Here is an 18988-nt window from a genome sequence, read left to right as displayed (position 1 = left end):
ATCAAGTGGCGGACCACTTGTCTCGTCTTGAAGAGGGTGGGCGTCCACTGGATGGCCTAGAAATCAATGAGTCATTTCCGGATGAGCAAGTAATGGCGGGGTCGCATGACATGATCCCTTGGTATGCCGATTTTGCTAACTTCCACGCAAGTGACATCATGCCAGAGGATTTGAACTTCCACCAAAAGAAGAAGTTTTTGAGTGATGTCCGAAAATTCTATTGGGATGAGCCATATCTATTCCGGGTTTGTGCTGATAACATCATAATGAGGTGCATACCCGAAGTAGAAATGATGCTCATCATCGAAGCTTGTCACTCATCACCGGTTTGTGGACACCATAGTAGTGAAAGAACGGCGGCTAAGGTTCTTCAAAGTGGCTTTTATTGGCCTACGATCTATCAAGATGCACATGACTTTGTGAAAGCCTGTGATCAATGTCAAAGGCATAGAGGCATCTCGAGGAGGCATGAACTACCAATGACCCCGATTCTTGAGGTTGAATTGTTTGATGTTTGGGGTATTGACTTTATGAGTCCGTTTGTGACTTCCTACAACAACAAGTACATTCTTGTGGCGGTGGACTACGTGTCTAAATGGGTGGAAGCCGTTGCGCTCCCTAATAATGAAGGAAGAAGTGTCACCGCATTCTTGAAGAGGCATATTTTCTCAAGATTTGGAACCGCAAGGGCAATCATTAGTGATGGGGGCTCTCATTTTTGCAACCGGGTATTCAAGACTCCTCTTGAGAAGTATGGAGTAAAGCATAAAGTTTCTACCCCATATTATCCCCAAACGAGTGGACAAGTTGAAGTCTCAAACAGGGAGATCACGAGCATACTCTCTAAAATAGTGAATGCTAACCGGACCGACTGGTCAAAGAAATTGGATGATGCGTTATGGGCCTACCGAACGGCTTATAAAACACCAATTGGTATATCTCCTTATCAGCTGGTATTTGGCAAAGCTTGTCATCTTTCCATGGAACTTGAACATAAGGCATTGTGGGCCTTGAAAAAGTTGAATCTGGATTGGAGTGATGCCTCAAACTTGAGGACGGAACAACTCAATGAGCTTGATGAATTTCGACTTAGAGCTTACACTAGCTCTTCACTCTACAAGGCCCGCATGAAACACTTTCATAATAAGAAGATTTTGCAAAGAGAATTTAGCCTCGGGGATCGCGTATTGTTGTTCAACTCAAGGCTCTTGTTGTTTCCCGAAAAGTTAAAATCCAAATGGTCCGGCCCGTTTGAAATCACACAGGTGTTCCACATAGAGCAATTGAACTTGTTTGCCCAAGTGGAAATAAAATCAAAGTGAACGGGCAAAGGGTGAAACATTACTTGGGATCTCAGAATGAAGCAAAGATTATCGAGGTCTTCTTCCTCAATGAGCCATGAATAGGTACTAACGCCGTGCTGCGACGTAAAATCAAGCGCTTCTTGGGAGGCAACTAAGTTTCATTTTCATGTGTTTGTTGTTTTTACTTTCGTGATGTTTTTGATGTGTGTCTAAGTGTGTAGGAATAAATTGTGTGCACAAAGAAGAAGAGCAGGGAAAATGCCAACAAGCATAACATGTTGCAGCACATGCCACTCGCATGTCGTGCCTGCTGCAGCACTTGCGCCTCGCAGGTGATGCAACATTTCAGGCCAAGAAAGCCAAATTCTCTGTCAGCAGATGCGAAAACCTGGCACTACATGCGACTCGCATGTTACACATGCTGCACCACATGCGAGTCGCATGTTGTGCAGGTAAGTGTGATTCACGGGTCAGACCGACCCGACTCAAATTTTTTTCTTTTCAAATAAAAGAAACGTAACTGATGTTTTCATCAGTTACACCCTTCATTTTCCTCGCATGTTACACATGCTGCACCACATGCGAGTCGTATGTTATGCAGGTAAGTGTGATTCACGGGTCAGACCGAACCGACTCGTCAAATAAAAGAAACGTAACTGATGTTTTCATCAATTACACCCTTCATTTTCCCTCTCCCCCTCCTCCTTTTTTCCTCCTATATCATCCCATAATCCCACTTCACTCCAATCATTCTTAATCACATCACAAATCATAAATAGTGTTTCCTTTTCTTTTACCTTGACAAAGATTTCAAGGGTTCCAACTGTCATCAACTCTCAAGGTATGTCAAATCTTCTCTTATTTACATTAGGTAGTATCTACGAATTGCTCAATCCCATGTTATTACCATGCCCTACCACTTGGTGTAATTAATTAGTTGGGTAGATTTATCTTATGCATTGTGTGGGTTGTTGGAAATTGATGAACAATGGGGAATCCTTGAGTACCCATGCTTGTGTAGTCCTTCTCGGAAGTGGTTGTTGATGCATAATTAGATAGCGACTGGGGAATTCTTGAGTACTCATTGTTGTAAGAATTGATAGTTGATGCATGCTCAGAACTTGTTCGATGAAATGCCTAAATGAACCTGTGAGTGTTTGGATGTTGTGGAAATGTGATCATTCGCCAACCATGGGGAATTCTTGAGTACCCACGGCACATTACCTGTTGATGTACCGTGAAATTACGGCACATTCGACGCCAACTGCTTAGTCTTTTGTAAATCCCCAAGTACTTTTGTTGTCGTTTCTCGTGTTTTTGTGTTAATTTGTAGAATAACATGTGTTGGAAGCGACTTGAGGCAAAATGAAGCAAAAACCAGCTGAAATGAACCAGAACATCACCTATGAATCGCATGTACTGCATGCGAGTCGCAGGTGCTGCAGCATCTATTGACAGAGATGGCTAAAAAGGAAGACAATGGTGCAACACATGCGAGCACCACATGCGAGTCGCATATGGTACATGCGAGTCGCACCTGATGCGGCAGATGTTGCACCACAACTGATTGAAGATGCAGTACCTGCGAAGATTTGGTGCAACCTGCGACACATGCGACACCAAGTGCGATTCGCACCAGATGCGCAGGGGTATTTTTGTCTGGAAATTGTTCCTGTTTTGGACATTCTATAAATAGATTTTGTAGCGTTTTGGACTCATTATTCTACATATTTTTAAGTTGAATTTTTGTGGAGCTCATTTATTATTGGTTGGTGAAGCTTTTAGGAGATTCTTTTGCTTTTGTCATCTTCTCCATTCAATACTTTGTAAGCTTTATGAATACACTTTACATTATTGCTTTACCTTTAATGTATATTAGTAGTTAATCTCTTTAGCTAAGGTTGTGGGACTAAATGTGTTAGTTATGTGATTGAGTTTCATATTCATACCTCATTTGTATGCTAATGGTGTTTTCTATTAACTCTTCAAGCATTAATGTCTTGTGATGGTGTACAACATTACTTGTGCCTTAATACCATTACTTTGCTTGGAAAAGAAAGTACAGGTTAGGAAAAGAGTTAATAGCAATAATTTGGGTCATTAAATCCATCTAATAGCTTGAGCTAGGAATAACAAAGCTAGTTGAGGCTAAATGGGTGTTCTCTTATAAAACATTCTAGGGCTTGGAAAAGCCTAGGATGAAATTTGCTAATTTGGTTGGAAAACTTTTAGCAAGACTCGCGTAACCCTTGGCTTAATGCATCTAGGCATATGAATAAGTTGAATTGATACCCAAGCACATTACTTTCCATTGGAACCACAACCTTGGTCCCATTCACCAATAGTTTACATCTCTTAACCATTCTTAGTCTTTAATGAACGAACAACAACCAACCTACTATTATATTCCCCTCTCCCTTGAAATATAGACTAATAGTCGGGCGTTACACTTGACTAGTATATTTCTGCATTGTATTCTCTGTGGGATTCGACCCCAACCTTGTTGGGTTCTATATTTGACAATGACCGCTTACTCCTGATATTAAAGGTGTAATTTGGGCGTAAAATTCATGAACAATAATTTTTTTTTTTTTTGCAGTGAATATTCTCTAATATATAGAACATTTAAATATTCAACTAATTTTTTTTATGTATTCATAAATCCTTCCAACTTATTCGAAAAAGTAACACCAAAAATAAAAACAACTCAAAGTAGGAACCTTTCCTGCGCCTAAAGTTCCATTTAGCTTTAGGAGTTTGTATTATTTATTATATAATTATATAAACAAAATGTGACACCAAAATTGAAAGAAATAAAGTTAGAAACTTTTGTGCACTAGAACTCCATATGTTTCAGAGTCTTCATTCTGTGTTAATAACATATACTCGATATAATTTTGTATAGTTTGAGTTTTAAGTTAAACATAATTAATTAAAAGAGAGTACGGAAGAAATTAGAAATAAAGTTGGATTCACGTTTTTGTAATATTTCATTTTTATTAAGAAGTTAAATAAATATTTTTAAGTTATGCAAACAAGTATTACTTTTTGATATTAATTTGGTAACAATAGCTAGACTACAATAGACAAAACTGTCATTTACTATTTTACTCAGATTATTATTTAACAAAAACTCCAAAAAAAATGTTATTTTTGGCAAAGAAAATTCCTAAAATTTAGGAACTTCATTTATATAAATCCTTTCCTTACTAATTTGGTGTTTGTATAGAAGAACTTTGTTATAAAATCTCAAGTGATATTTCAAAATCTTACAAATTATCTTAGAGTTTAAGTTCTGTGCACCGTCAATTTTTTTTACACCATCATACAATTTTAAAGGTAAACATGATAATTTTGTTAAGTAATTAATGTTATACCTTTTTGATATAGTTATAATTACAGAAAAAGATAATAAAGGCAAGTTAGGTCCTCTTCGTACTCTAATCAGAATTAATCTTAAGCAAATTTATTTTCTTTTCTAAGTCTGAAATTTCTCATCGATTTTTCTTAACATCATATCAAAATCAAAAGTAATTCTACAATGCCTCAAATAATTGCTCAGTTGTTATTTCTTCTTCGCCTTCTGAAACTATGGCAAGTTATTATCCGGACAAACAATAAGAAAAATTCAAAAAGCAACTTATTAATCTGATTTGCAGTATATATGAATGCCGGCCCAAATATCCCGAGATCAAATAACTGAGTATAATCACAAATACGAGTGTAATTATCCCCAAACATATCCACAAATACCTGGAGACATGATTTGACTTAAAACGATTGAAAGATTAATACTGTAAGATGATGCAGAAAAAATTGCAAAGATTGAAAGAAAAATAATACTATTGATATAGGAGATGTAGAGCCAACTGGGGTTCACTTAAATAATTAATAAAATTGGATCATCATTTAACTATTCACCATTTGATATTTCTAGAAATTAATTAACAGAGATAATGGAACACTGAATGGTTTTGGAAAGAGTCATCGTTGCTGCTAAATGAGAGTTTGAGGATCATTGGACTTTGAAGTTTGAAGAGGAGGGAGAGAAGGGAGAAAATGCAAAATTTGAAATAGAAAATTAATTAGAAAAAAGTTGGTAACCTGCTGCTGTAGCAGGTTAATATAACCTGATAGTGTAAAAAATTTATACACTGACGGTGCACAAAACTTAGACTCATTATCTTATCGTATGGGTTGTACCAACATGAACCCTCTGTAAGTAGCATTATTATTAATACGGAAAAGGCTCAAATATGTCATCCAACTATCGGAAGTGGCTCTTTTATGCCACTCGTCAATAGTTTGGCTCATTTATGCCATCGAACTATAGGAAATGACTCATTTATGCCGTCGAACTATAGGAAATGGCTCATTTATGCCACTCATCAGTATTTTGACTCATTTATGCCATCGCCCGTTACCAAAATGACTCATACATGCCATTTTTTATTAATATCGATTCTATAATACCAGATATGACACGTGGCCTCCAACTAGATTATGGTTGTGGGTGGGTAAGGTGTAGGGGTCGGGTTTTTTTATTAATTTGGTATTTAAAATTGGGCTGGTTTAATTAAATGACGTAGACTCTAATTGGAGGCCACATGTCATATCTGGTATTATAAAATCGGCGTTAATAAAAAATGGCATGTATGAGTCATTTTGGTAACGGGCGATGGCATAAATGAGTCAAAATATTGATGAGTGGCATAAATGAGTCATTTCCTATACTTCAATGGCATAAATGATTCATTTCCTATAGTTCGAAGGCATAAATGAGCGAAACTATTGACGAGTGGCATAAATGAGTCATTTCTGATAGTTGGATGGCATATTTGAGCCTTTTCCGTTATTAATATAAGCATCTTTACCCTTCAAAAAAAGAACTACCAAATTGACAAACCAATTCTAATTGGCCACTTCTTTTTTACTTTCCTCATTATTTAGCTTCTTTACTGAACAATATGGTCGAACCTTCAGTGAAACTGAGATATGTAGCATTAGTTGGTCTTATCCCGGGAAGAAGTTAAAACGGTTTTATAAAGCTTAGTTTCAGTATGATAAAGTAATATGAAAGAAATATAATTATCTTATGTAATTTAAATAGGAAAATGCTTTATATACGGTTAAATCTTAATAAAAACTAATTAAAAAAATGGAGCAATGAAAAAAAGAGATATTAATTCTCAAGAAGAGAAACTAAAATGTTTCTAAAGGACTTGTAACGTTACAGTTTATAAATAAAGTTTTAGATAGGAGTATATACATAAAATATAAAGAGGAAAATATTGTGACTTAAGGCCTGATCTTATGGTATGGTAATTAGCATCATTTACGAGAAAACTTCTGACCCAATATAGTTAGACCTCTTTATAACGGCATCCACATATAGCACATCTCTCTATAACAGCTAAAATTTTTTGGAACCGATTTTTTATGTTATATTTTACTCAAACAACTTTATAACAGTATGCTCTTTGTAAAATCACCCCCCATATAACATCTTTGCGCTTTTTTGTAATGTAATTATTAACCATCTGTATAGAATATATTGACCAAATATTTAATTTGATACATTAATATACTATATTTAAGACAGAATATTACATATGAATACATATGTGGAGTTTGATGCAACATTTTCCTACCATTGAAACTTTCACTTATGAAAAGATTATTACTCGTGTCATTGGAGTGGAAGAACAAGAGAATATGGATGCCGAAGACGACAATGAAAGTGCTGACGAAAAATCTCAACCTATTGTTACTTGGACTGGTTAGAAGATTCAACAGTTCAACTCTTAAATTCACTTCAAGGGAAAACAATTGTATACCTGTTTGCTGAAAGTTTAGATGCAAATATTCGTAAATTCAAGCGTTATATTCAAATTGTATTAACTTTCCTTAATATTTAGTTAGTGAAGAATCCATATCTTTGAGATTTAAAATTCAAATAATTTTTTATTTTTTTATAACATTTAAAAAATATTTTATGCATCTTATTTGCCTATAACAACCAACTATTATTTAAATGGCAAGTGTCGTTATAGGTGTATAACAACAATTCTCTATAACAACCAAAAAATTTCGGACCCAACGATGCTGTTATAGAGAGGTTTGACTGTATAAGATACATTAATCTCATTAAATTAAAATATGTAAAATTTGTTAGATAAGAAAAATATTAATGGTTAAAGAAATTAGAAATAAAGAAAAATTGATTATAGTATAATGTTAAATGCCAAATTGCTAAAATGCAAAATTTGAAACAAGGATGAAACTATAGAAAATAAAATCTATTCTAAATGAATTGTCACTTTTTTTGGTACACTTATTCTAATAAATGAAAACTTCAATATTCATTTATATATCAATTTAATTCGCTACTAAACAAACATGAATTAGCGATGAAAAGTTAAACAGTAAAAATCATCGTTAATTCTATTTACCGATGATTAGTAGCATTGTTAGCTATGAGTAATTTAGGTTGGATTAATGATAAAGTTCATAACCAAGTCTAGATTTTTTCTGTAGTGTTTGTTGACAAATGAGGTACGCACTTTGGTCATGCGCAAAGCGCGTACACTGAATCTAGTTCTGACATATAAGCAGCATTATGTTTCTTCAATTCACTATTTGCGATGCCCTGACGATGCCATAAGAATTCCAACAGCTACTACAAACATAAACAGCATGCCAACGAGGAACGTATATGTTTTTCTGGATGATCTTCAGTACTCTCCAAATAAAACTATCCCCCCAAAATGTGCTCACGAGAGGTAACGCCTGAAAATAAAACCAAATCTCAAATAACTCAGCATGCTTGAGGCCAGAGGCTGATTCAGAATTTGAAGTTTATTGGTTCTTACACAGATCTAAAGTTAATAAAACAATAGTAACTGGGTTGACAGTCAAATATTTATAAAATATTTAATAAATTTCTTATTATAATATATATATATATATATATATATATATATATATATATATATATATATATATATATATATATAGAGAGAGAGAGAGAGAGAGAGAGAGAGAGAGAGAGAGAGAGGATATGGACAGAAGCCACTATTTTCCTGTGAACCCCTAAACAGGCCTCTTTGATCTGCCCCTGCTTGCAGCTAGGTAATAAATTCACATCACAAGAACTCATGGTATTCTTCCCGAACCTCAAAAAATAGACAAGAATAACACGTAGGAGGTCTCTCGTTGCATGTCCATTCGTGCTGTAGTATCTAAGCATTCTTGTTTTCTGATATTCTTTTTCAATTTGTTTTGGGAATAGACAAGGATTCATTATAGCCAACCTGTACTGTTTCAGACATGGTTGATTACTAACCTGAACAGCATCTGCAGCTGCATATCCAGCAGCTTGACCTCCCATGAATTGGAGACCATTTCCAAAACCACACAAAAGTCCTGCCAAAAGGGCCCAGCCTCTACCGTTCCAGTCATTTAAATAAGCCTTCAGAGACGACTTGGGCGCATTTAGAACAGGGTGGTATAAGAAGATGAGGTTCAAAATCATGGCAACGACGAAGCAAGAAACTGAGAAGTAGAAGAATTAATGTTGTGTACACGCTCAAGTGCGAAACTCCATCTTTTAGAGTACGCCACTGATCATTCGTGGCAAGGTTGAATGCTGGTGAGAAGAGAGAAAAACAACTTCCAGCAAAGAATGTCAACGCCAAACCAATGAATGTGCTCTTCCTGAATATCTGCAAGCAAACACAAGAATGTGAACAAATACAAGAAAACGGGAATTATCTACGACTAAAACATTGCTAAATTGCTCGTAGCTAACGGATTTTGTCTGTTGCTAATTCCTGTTTTTTCAGTAGTTTAAACAAGGAAAGCGCTTTCCGTTAAACATCTTCCACTACATTGGATTAACAAAACGACCAAAACATCAGATCAAGGCGGAAACTTTTCTCAAATTTGAACTGGAAGTACCTAATAGGAACACTGTATCATGTGGTGAGGTGCTCAATTGGAACATGTCGCAGTTAGAGTGTCTAAATAAAATTTATTGACAAGTTTAAGAGGCTATCGATGTATTCTGCTTGGATCTAATATGGAGTCCATGAGAACTTTTTCAAGGTAGAAGTTAACATTGAAGCGACAATAATAACCGATACGAGAAGTAATTCAAGAAGAATTGCAGACCTTGATCGCTCTTCTCTTCTCGAGATCTATAAGGAAAAGCGCAGTCCCAAATTTTGCCTTTTTTGTGGAAGCAACTCCCTTTTCCGCATCATTTACACCAACTGTGGATGTTTAGCATTCCCAAAATAAGTTTTTAGGGAAAAACATATGAGGCTATGGATCTAGTAAAATGGTAAAGACATGAAACGTCAATTTTTAGACTCGAGCTTATAATACCTCTCTTTGTACATGCTTATTTGGAGTCAGTAATACTATTAGCCCTGCAAAAGGTTCAATTAAAATCAGCATCAATTTCCAGAGATTGATGGTGATATATTTGTATAGCAATGTGAAATATGTAATCATCGTCGAGTTTCTTCATATCCTGCATTCTTAGCTTCTGAATACAAGGAGAAAGTAAGTAGATATATAAACAGGAAGACAAGCACAGCTGCGGAGTCAGGATTTGAAGCTTTTCGGTTCTGGGATGTTCTAACTTTTTAAGTTACCGAGTTCTAAGTTAATAGTTTGTACATAGTAAATGGATTTTTAAGACAAATTCAGGGTTTGAAGCAAAGCTACTGGGTTCGGCTGACACTCCAGCTCCGCCTCTGGATGGGCGTAAGAGAAGTAGAACAAAGATGTTGATGAGATTGTTGGCTAATATAAATATGCAGGATTTTGATAAGTTTCAACATCTTTTTCTATTAATGTGCACAATATGGCCAATCTATATGCTGGTTAAGTCATAAACAGACACTACTCTTCTTCTAGTCATATATGCATTATCAACACTGTCATGGCATGAGCCTCAAAGGAAAAAATAACACCGTCGTCCTTCGTATGCTGTTTTTATTTTTTAATAAAAAGTATCAACCCATAAATGTCATTCCCTAATTTCAAAGACGCGAAAATGATGCCCTTGGAAGAATTAAGTATTGCGTATATCCTCATATTGATGCATACCTAATGCTATGTTTAGAGTCATTTGAATAACTATCAAGCTTTGCTTTGTTATCAGCTACATTGGATGCATGAACAGCAGAGCCTAAACAAACGGCAATCAAGAAGCATCCAACCCCAGGAAAAAGAATCTCCGCTTTGTTAATTTTGTCATCAAGGTAGTAATTCATGGTCGTTCCTGTCATAACGAAATGAAATTATGATACTACCAATTTCCTTTTCATAGAGGACATAGTCACAAGGTCGTTTCGAAAAACTTATAAACCAATGAAGTAAAAATGATACCTATAACCACAGTAATGCTTGAGGAGACAACCTCGGTAACTGATAAACCAACAAAGGCCCAAGCATATTGAGTTGTAAGGTTTCCAATGCTAAGGACCACCCCTCCAGCCATTGCAAACAAGACACTCGTCCAATTATCCTGCACCATTTGTCCACGAACGAGAACTTAGAATCCCGAAAAATGTATGGAAGTTCCAAAATGCTTGTTAATGTGCAATTTCAACTGTTTACAGCAATACATGCAATCAATATGGGATTTCCTGGAAAGTTTCTATTATAGTAGACAATTTGAACAAAAGAATATCCGGCCTAAGAGGTGATCTTGATAAAAGTAAGCATTAAAACCTTAAAAATGTAGCTATTAATGATAACTGCTAAAGTCTTGAAGTACTCTTAACAGAAAAAAAAAAAAAAAAAAAAAAAAAATTGGTTCTAGTAGCACGAAGTCTTCATTGCTTCAGTAGCAAGGATCTCTTTGGCAGCGACAATTAAACTGAAACAGATGTCAATTAAACTCCAGGTTAAGTGGGGACAAGATCACCAGAGAAACCTATGAGCAAATTAATAAACAAAATTCCACCTTAAGCTGGTAACAATAGTCAACCCGATGAAACATCACATGAATAACAAGGGACAGTGATTCTTTCCAATCTTAAATCCACCTATCAAGTAGCTTATAGATCTGCTGGCAAATTGTGGATTGAACATAATGCGATTCTGGTGAATGGATTGCAGCATCTATTTTGTACTTAATTGTATAGAAGTTATGCAACATAGGAAAGGCCTCCCTAAGTTCTAAATGCCAAAATCAGAGAGTGCTAATTTTCCAATGCAAGACTTCCAGCAAAAGGATCACATATAAAATCACGTTCGACCAAATATACTACTTAGTATTCAAACACAATCTGCTTATCAAATACTTAAAAAGGCATTTCTCAAACAATTTGGCCAAATACAAACAGCTTTTCTCCGGAAGTACTTTTCTGAAAAGCTTGGTTTGACAAAAATGCTTCTCAAAATAAGCAGTTTTAGGCAGGTTGACCAAACAGGCTATAAATACTAGTGATGATCAATTTTTTTGTTCCACTTCTCTTGTTTGTAGAAGACTCCAACCTTAGAGAGTTGGGAGAGGAAATTTGGGTTTTCCACTGAGCTTGTCCCAATTTGACCAAAGGTACAAGCAATTATGACAGCAGCCAAAAGATTAGTGAAAGTATAATCAAGGTAAGTGTGTTGTGGAAATCTCCCTCTCCTTTCAAGTAAAGTTAGTAAGGCTGGCCAAGTCCCTAAGAAGAACAAAGACAATAACATGCAAACTATAGCCCCTCCTTTGCTCTCCACCACATACATCTTCAAACCAGTACTGGATAACACCTTTCCAATTTCAGGTGAAAGTGGAATGAAATGGGGAATGCTCCAAAAATCCTGCACAGATTAAGAAGATAAGATTACAGATTCAATTTTGATCATGGGCAAACTCAATTTAGTCCTGTAAAATGCGAGATCAGCATGAAGATCAATATTTTTTAGAAGAATTAACCTAAATAGCCATCCACCCAACCGCTTAAAATAAAAGTAGTAAGTGGATAGAATATCTATATAATCCCTGTATAATATGTGTATAACCATGTATAATCAGTGTATAATTTATGTATACCGGCTTGGGAAAGTCCTGCTATTTGTGTAAAGATCCCTTTATTTTTCTTTCAGAAAGAAAGTGAACAACAATCTCACTCCTCAGAGGATGATCACCAATAAACACACACGAAACAAAGATTCATTTTCATCAACCATTTCTATGGTTCTCAAATATGGAAACTCACCATGTCAGAAGGCAAAAGGGGTATCAAGAATCAGTAGAAATGAAAGAGAAAAGAAACAAATTTCTTAGGGAAGTACGTGTTGAGAAATTTTCTTCAGCTTTCTTCCAAACACAAGGGGAAAAGCAAGCAAAAAAACAAAAAGGATAGAAATGCTAACTATTTGAGACCCAACAAAAAATAGCCAAAAAAAAAAAAAAAGACAATCTCAGAGAATGATCACCAATTAACACACACACACACACACAAAGAAAAACAAGATTCATTTTCGCCATGTCTGAAGGCAAACAGGATATCAAGAATCAGTAGCAAAAATGCAGGAAAAAGCAGCAGAATTTTTAGAGAAATATGTGTTACAGAAATTTAAACCAACTCAATACGTAAAGTGAAGAACAATTTCAGAGAATGATCACCATTAAACATACAGACAAAAAAATGATTTCATTTTTACAACCATTTATTTTGTTCTTAAACATGGACAGTACTCACCATGTCAGAAGGCAGGTATCAAGAATCAGTAGCAAAAATGGAAAAAGAAAATGAAAAAGAAAAAAAAAAGCATCAGAATTTTTGGCGAAACATGTGTTCAGACATTTGCTTCAACTTTCTTCCAAACACAAGGGAAAAGCAAAGAAAACCAAAAAAAAAAAAAAATAGAGAAGGGGAATCAACATGCGTATCAATTTTTTTCTTGAAGAATTAATCTAAATAGCAGTTCACTTAATATTTAATATACGTATCATCAGTATATAATTTATGTATATCGGCCAGGAAAAGAAAACAGTGATTCAGCATGCTATTTTTGTAAAGGTCCCTTTTTTCTTTCAGAAAGAAAATCCCAGAGCATATCACTAATGGACACACACAAACAACAAAGATTTAAGACCATGTTAAGTATCGTATTGTCGTTATTATTTGCTTACTAATAACAAATCAACTCACGTATTCTTTAAACCACTAATAAATTTAACTGTACCTTTTTAAGGGTAAACAGATAGCCTTGGGAAATTGCTTCATGCCCATGGAGCCCTGTTGGGAATCATGATTGCTGAAGCGATTGAAATTAGAAAGGCGATTGACATGCTATTAATAATGGATAGAAGAATGTGAAGATTTTGTCTGATGCTAAAAATGTTGTTGATATGATCCAGAAACGAGTGGATACTTCGCGGGAGATAGAAGTGATGTGTATAAATTAGCTACTTTTTCTGTTTCTTTGCTGAAGGAGATCTCATGGTAGATGTTTTTTCCAAGCTGGATTGTATGATGCAAATGTTACATCTGAACTGTGTAATCCGTTGATGCAGTAATACAAAGTGATTACTTTCCATGAAGAACAATATATTCTCAATTATTATGCACAAAGTGATTAGTTTCGATGAAAAAATTAGGCATCGATTGAGAACTCTGAACCTTCACATTCGTTTTTTGTACAAATTATTCAAAACTTTCGATGAGTAGATCAATAGGCAATAGCATTATCAATTGAGCTGACTTAACGAATATCTATATCACAATTTCTTAATATTTGAACATCATGAGTAAGCCGAATTTTTTATTAAAAAAAAAAGTGCACATTTTACACAATTGAATGTTAATGTACTTGGCCAAGTATCACTATTCACAAGGAGCGAGACCAGAATTTATCAATATTTGAGTAACTAAAAGCTCAAATTCCCCTACCAAAAGAATATAGGAACCATAACAACAGTGAGTGATTATAACTTCTATCATTGGAATATTACTTTGTGGTTTAACACCTGTCGAGAGATTTGCTTTAACTCCTCATAAATTTTAATCGTCTGGCTTTCACTAACTTCTTTGTCTACTTCAACTATGACCTTCTGGAGGGAGGGAGCAGACGCCAACACTAACTTTACAAACATCAATTCCGCTCTTGAACCATGGAAGTTAAATATTTCCAGAGCTCGAAGGTTATTCAGTTCATCGATCCTACTGCAACGTTTTCCTTCAAAATGATTTACATCTACTTCCCTGGAAGCTTTCAACTAAAAGTAGAATAAAGAAAAAATTAGTTAGATTCGCAACTCTATACTCAATCGAAAAATGAGTAACAGCTCATGAACTCAACAACTCACAAGAAATCTAAGTGTCATCAAATTGGGAGAACTTCTAAGAATGCATAGAAGGGAACATATGTGATCTTCATCATTAAAATCGAGATCATGAAGACCGAGAACGCGAAGATTGAGCCTCATTGACAGCCTCCCTGCTACATTAGCAGAAGCCAGAAACTAGACAGCAATAAAACCAAAAAAGAAGAACTTTAATAGTAATAAATATGTGCGGCATCATTATGAGCTATGTAAAGATACCAATTTCCATCTTACCTTGATGAAGTGTGTTTCCGAAATAAGTCTTCTAACTTCAAGCCTGCTCAAAAGTTTTATCCATTTCATCACTTCATGTTGTCTATTTTGTGAAACTTCTTCGTGTAAAAAAACTACAAAAACTTTCAGCTTACGACAGTCCATGAAAGTATCCAGTTTAATTGTGTCAACGACAGTGTGTTCAAATTTTAAGATTGAAAGTTCTGGGGCATGTATATTCAAATGATGAATACCACTACACTCTAGAAACACCAGCAACTCAAGATTTGGAAACCGGATGAAAGAAGATGCAACGTCTAATTCAAAGATGACTCGATTTAGTTGACGACTTCTGAGCCTGATGAAACCTCCAAAACTGCAAGGTGGCCTGAAAATGCAGTTTGACAGTTTCAAATATACTAGTTCCATACTGAAACAGCGGAATGCAACTTATATGGAGCATTGACATTTTCTAGATTCAAAAGGGTGAAATCCATGAGACCATTTCTTGACAAATATAGAATCCATTCATCAAAAACTGATTGCTCAGACGAATCCATTACTGGAATATCAAGGAGAAATGTCTTAATGGGTCCATCATGATGCGACACAATTTTATTAATGATATGTCTATTGAGCCTAACAAGTTTCTCTTTCTGCAAAAGTCCGTAGAAAATTTGAGCTTCGGGTTTGAAGCCCAAACATGTCTCCACTGACTAGACAAGACACTCATTCTTGCAAAATCCTCAATATCCATGTGCTCCTGAATCTGGTATATGACATTAATAGGAAGATCTTTCAGAGCTACCTGTCATTGTAATTGTCAATCCTGACAATTTGAAAAAAAAAGAAGAGAGAAAATTATAAGTGAAGGTTGCATAGAATATGCTCTACACATGCTGCACATATCCAACTTTAAGTTCTAGTAAAGAAAGTAAGATCATAGTTTAAAGGGCTTGCATAGATAAATTAGCACTAACATCCATCTTAAAAATCAGGTGGAATGGATCAATTAATGTCAAAGCAAAGCTTATCATGCAGATGTCGTTAGCTGTTAAATCAATTCCCAGTTGACCTTAGGTATGGATTCAGGAACGTTTATCAATCTACACATCAAATTCCTATAAAACTTGTTATACCAAGTACCAAGTCTGGCATGAAGAGGTTACACATCTTAAGCTTCATGGTGCTAGGATCAAAACCTGTAATATTGCAAAATCTGACTGAACATTCTCTAAACTATGGTTATTTAAACAATAAAGGGAAATATATCAAAGTATATGTTGGAATGAAAAACACCATTGATGTTGTTGTTGTTGTTAGTAACAAACAGAATAAGAAGAAGATGAAACAAGAGAAGGATAAGAAAACATTATGCCACGTGGGTTCATCACAAAACATCACACCGAATATGTCTTGATTTTCTATCAACCGTTGGATTAAATTATTGTGGGCTGTTGGATGATTTTGTGCACAGCTGGAAGATTTGTTACACTTTTCATGTGTGGTGCACATGAGAGAATATTTGAAATGATGAGGTTTTGAGTTTGTTAGGAGATGCACAATCACAATAGAACAAGTGTACAGTCTAGATTAATAGCTATTTCATTTTTCTTTTATTCTTTGTACAAATCCAATTGTATAAATACATGAACAGTGCAATGAGAAATACACAGAGAAAATTTTCCATATCAGTTTTCTTCAAATCTTTCATGGTATCAGAGCATTAGGCCTGATCCAAATCTTTTCTCTTCTTGTTCATCTGCTGCAGCTTACTCAGGGATAGAAAATGCCTGAAACTGTTGTAACTGCAGCATCCAGTGATGGAAAAACAATCACCATTGATCACACTCATCCCTATTACTTGGGATCCTCTGATTCACCCGGAATGACTCTTGTTAACACAGTGTTTGATGGAAAAGGGTATCTGGGTTGGAGGAGGTCTATCTTACTATCACTTTCAGCCAAGAAGAAGCTTGGCTTCATAAATGGAAGTTGCAAATCTCCAGATCCAACTTCAGCAGATTTTGAACAATGGAATTGCTGCAATGATATGGTGATTAGCTGGATTCTGAATGCATTATCAAAAGAAATAGTTGATAGTGTGATGTCCTCCACAACAGCTAAGGGTTTATGGGACAGCTTGGAGCAAAGGTTTGGCAAATCTAATGGAGCCAAACTTTATCACCTACAAAAAGAATTATCTGTCTTAGTACAGGGAAATAGCGACATAGCTGGATACTTCACTAAGATAAAGAGAATCTGAGATGAACTGGACTCTCTAAGTATCATTGTGTGTTGCTCATGTGTGTGCACTTGTGAAGGCAAAGAGAAACTCACAAAATCTTTGGAAGATCAGAGCTTAATTCAATTTCTGATGGGGTTAAATAATGTGTACACACAGGCAAGGGGAAACATTCTTATGATGAATCCCTTGCCTAGCATCAATGTTGCTTATTCCTTATTATTACAAGATGAGAATCAGAGAGAAGTATATGCAAATGCACAGTTCTCTGCTGATTCTGCATCTTTCATGGCAATGGGTCAAGGTAAGTTTGCAAACAATCAGTTAATGGTTGAGTTTGCAGCTTTTATGGCAGCTGGGCAAGCTAGAAATGCTCAGAAGTTCAAATTTCAGCCACAAAGAGGAAGAGATATGAATCAGAAATTTAACAATTCAGCACAAAGGTTTGTAAAACCACAACAAAAGTTCAAAGGAAAGAAGAAGTATAATCCCAATGCCACATGTACTTATTGTGGAAAGACAGGACATGTTATGGATGACTGTTACAGACTAATAGGATTTCCTCAAGATTTTGAGTTCACAAAAGGGCAAGATCAGCCTAGGGCAAATGGGATAATATCAACAGAAGGAGAGGGAGATAAGGGCATACAATATGTTGAGAGTAAAGAGACTGACATCACTCAGCAGTATACCAAAGAGGAGGTGGCAGAGATGATGCACATGTATAAACATGCAAAGCAGGCACAGAAGGGAATTAATGCAAATGCAATTGCTTGTACTGTTTTAAAATATTCAGGATCATGTTTTTGCTAGTCTAACATCAAGCACCTAGATTATAGATTCAGGTGCTTCAGAACACATGTGCTACAATCCTAATTCTTTCATGTTTCTAATCCCTCTTCCTGTACCTTTAAACATTAGTTTACCTAATTCTTTCAAGGTTAGTTTTACCCATATAGGAAGCATATCCATTCTGCCAGGTCTTGTCTTAACTAATGTCCTTTATGTCCCAGATTTTAAATATAATCTTTTGTCTGTGCATAGGTTATGTGTACAGTTCACATGTGACATCTTATTTACATCTAGTAGTTGCATATTGCAGGGCCTTTCAAAGATGAGTCCACAAGATTTTCGTGAAGTAAGAGAAGGACTTTATTTATTGGAGCCTTCTAGTCCTAAGTCTAGATGTTTATTTACTTCTGATGTTGTTTCAATTCCAAAAGGAAGCAATTCCATTCAAGAGTCTGTTTCAGTTCCTAGTTCAGTAAATGTCAACTCTATCCCTAATGTAAGACTTTGGCATGTAAAATTGGGACATCTCCCATTTTCAGCAATGAAACATTTACATTTCCTTCATTGTGTTTCAAACTCTAATTTTATATGTGATGTGTGTCCTAAAGCAAAGCAAACTAGGCTTCCTTTTCTAGTTAGTACTATCAAGTCTAAGGGAATTTTTGATCTTATTCATGTGGACACTTGGGGCCCTTATAAATCAAATACATACAATGGTCATAAATATTTCTCACTATAGTAGATGACTATAGTAGAGGAACATGGACCTTTCTTTTAACCACTAAGAGCAATGCTTTTCCAATACTTAAGAGTTTCTTTTCTATGGTTGAGAGACAGTTTAAGGTTAAAGTGAAAATGATCAGATCTGATAATGCTTCGGAGCTAGGTAAAGGAACACAAGAAGCTGACTATTTAGCATCAGAAGGTATTCTACATCAGATATCTTGTGTTGCTACCCCTTAACAAAATGGGATTGTTGAGAGGAAGCACAGACACCTCTTAGAAATTGCTAGAGGTTTAATGTTTCAGTCACATCTGTCTATTTCTTATTGGGGAGAAGCCATTTTAACTACTACACATATCATAAATAGGTTGCCA

General features: G+C 35.4%; 1 protein-coding gene and 1 pseudogene across 1 annotated transcript; both read right to left on the bottom strand.

The window, feature by feature from the left end:
• Window positions 1-7770: 7770 nt before the first annotated feature.
• Window positions 7771-12126, bottom strand: LOC132629314 (ureide permease 1-like; annotated as a pseudogene).
• A 2127-nt stretch (window positions 12127-14253) lies between these two features.
• On the bottom strand, window positions 14254-16567 carry LOC132628337 (F-box/FBD/LRR-repeat protein At1g13570-like). Its single transcript, XM_060344123.1, has 7 exons — window positions 16483-16567; window positions 16000-16055; window positions 15571-15661; window positions 15274-15415; window positions 14875-15229; window positions 14623-14778; window positions 14254-14532 (listed from the first exon to the last, which is right to left on the bottom strand). Exons 1-7 carry the CDS (start codon window positions 16565-16567, stop codon window positions 14254-14256), a joined length of 1164 nt encoding a protein of 387 aa, XP_060200106.1.
• Window positions 16568-18988: the final 2421 nt, after the last annotated feature.

This window comes from Lycium barbarum, chromosome 2, assembly GCF_019175385.1.
Source record: "Lycium barbarum isolate Lr01 chromosome 2, ASM1917538v2, whole genome shotgun sequence".
Taxonomy (NCBI): Eukaryota; Viridiplantae; Streptophyta; class Magnoliopsida; order Solanales; family Solanaceae; genus Lycium; species Lycium barbarum.
This window is presented reverse-complemented; position numbering and strand designations above follow the sequence as displayed.

What these genes read in the sequence shown, in the direction of transcription:
- LOC132628337 (XM_060344123.1), bottom strand. Translation starts at nt 16,567, where the DNA reads ATGAAAGATTTGAAGAAAACTGATATGGAAAATTTTCTCTGTGTATTT. An exon ending in ACCTCTTCATGCCAGACTTG is followed by an intron (nt 15,662 to 15,999) that starts GTACTTGGTATA and finishes TTACAATGACAG; the next exon opens with GTAGCTCTGAAAGATCTTCC. An exon ending in AAGAATGAGTGTCTTGTCTA is followed by an intron (nt 15,416 to 15,570) that starts GTCAGTGGAGAC and finishes TTGATATTCCAG; the next exon opens with TAATGGATTCGTCTGAGCAA.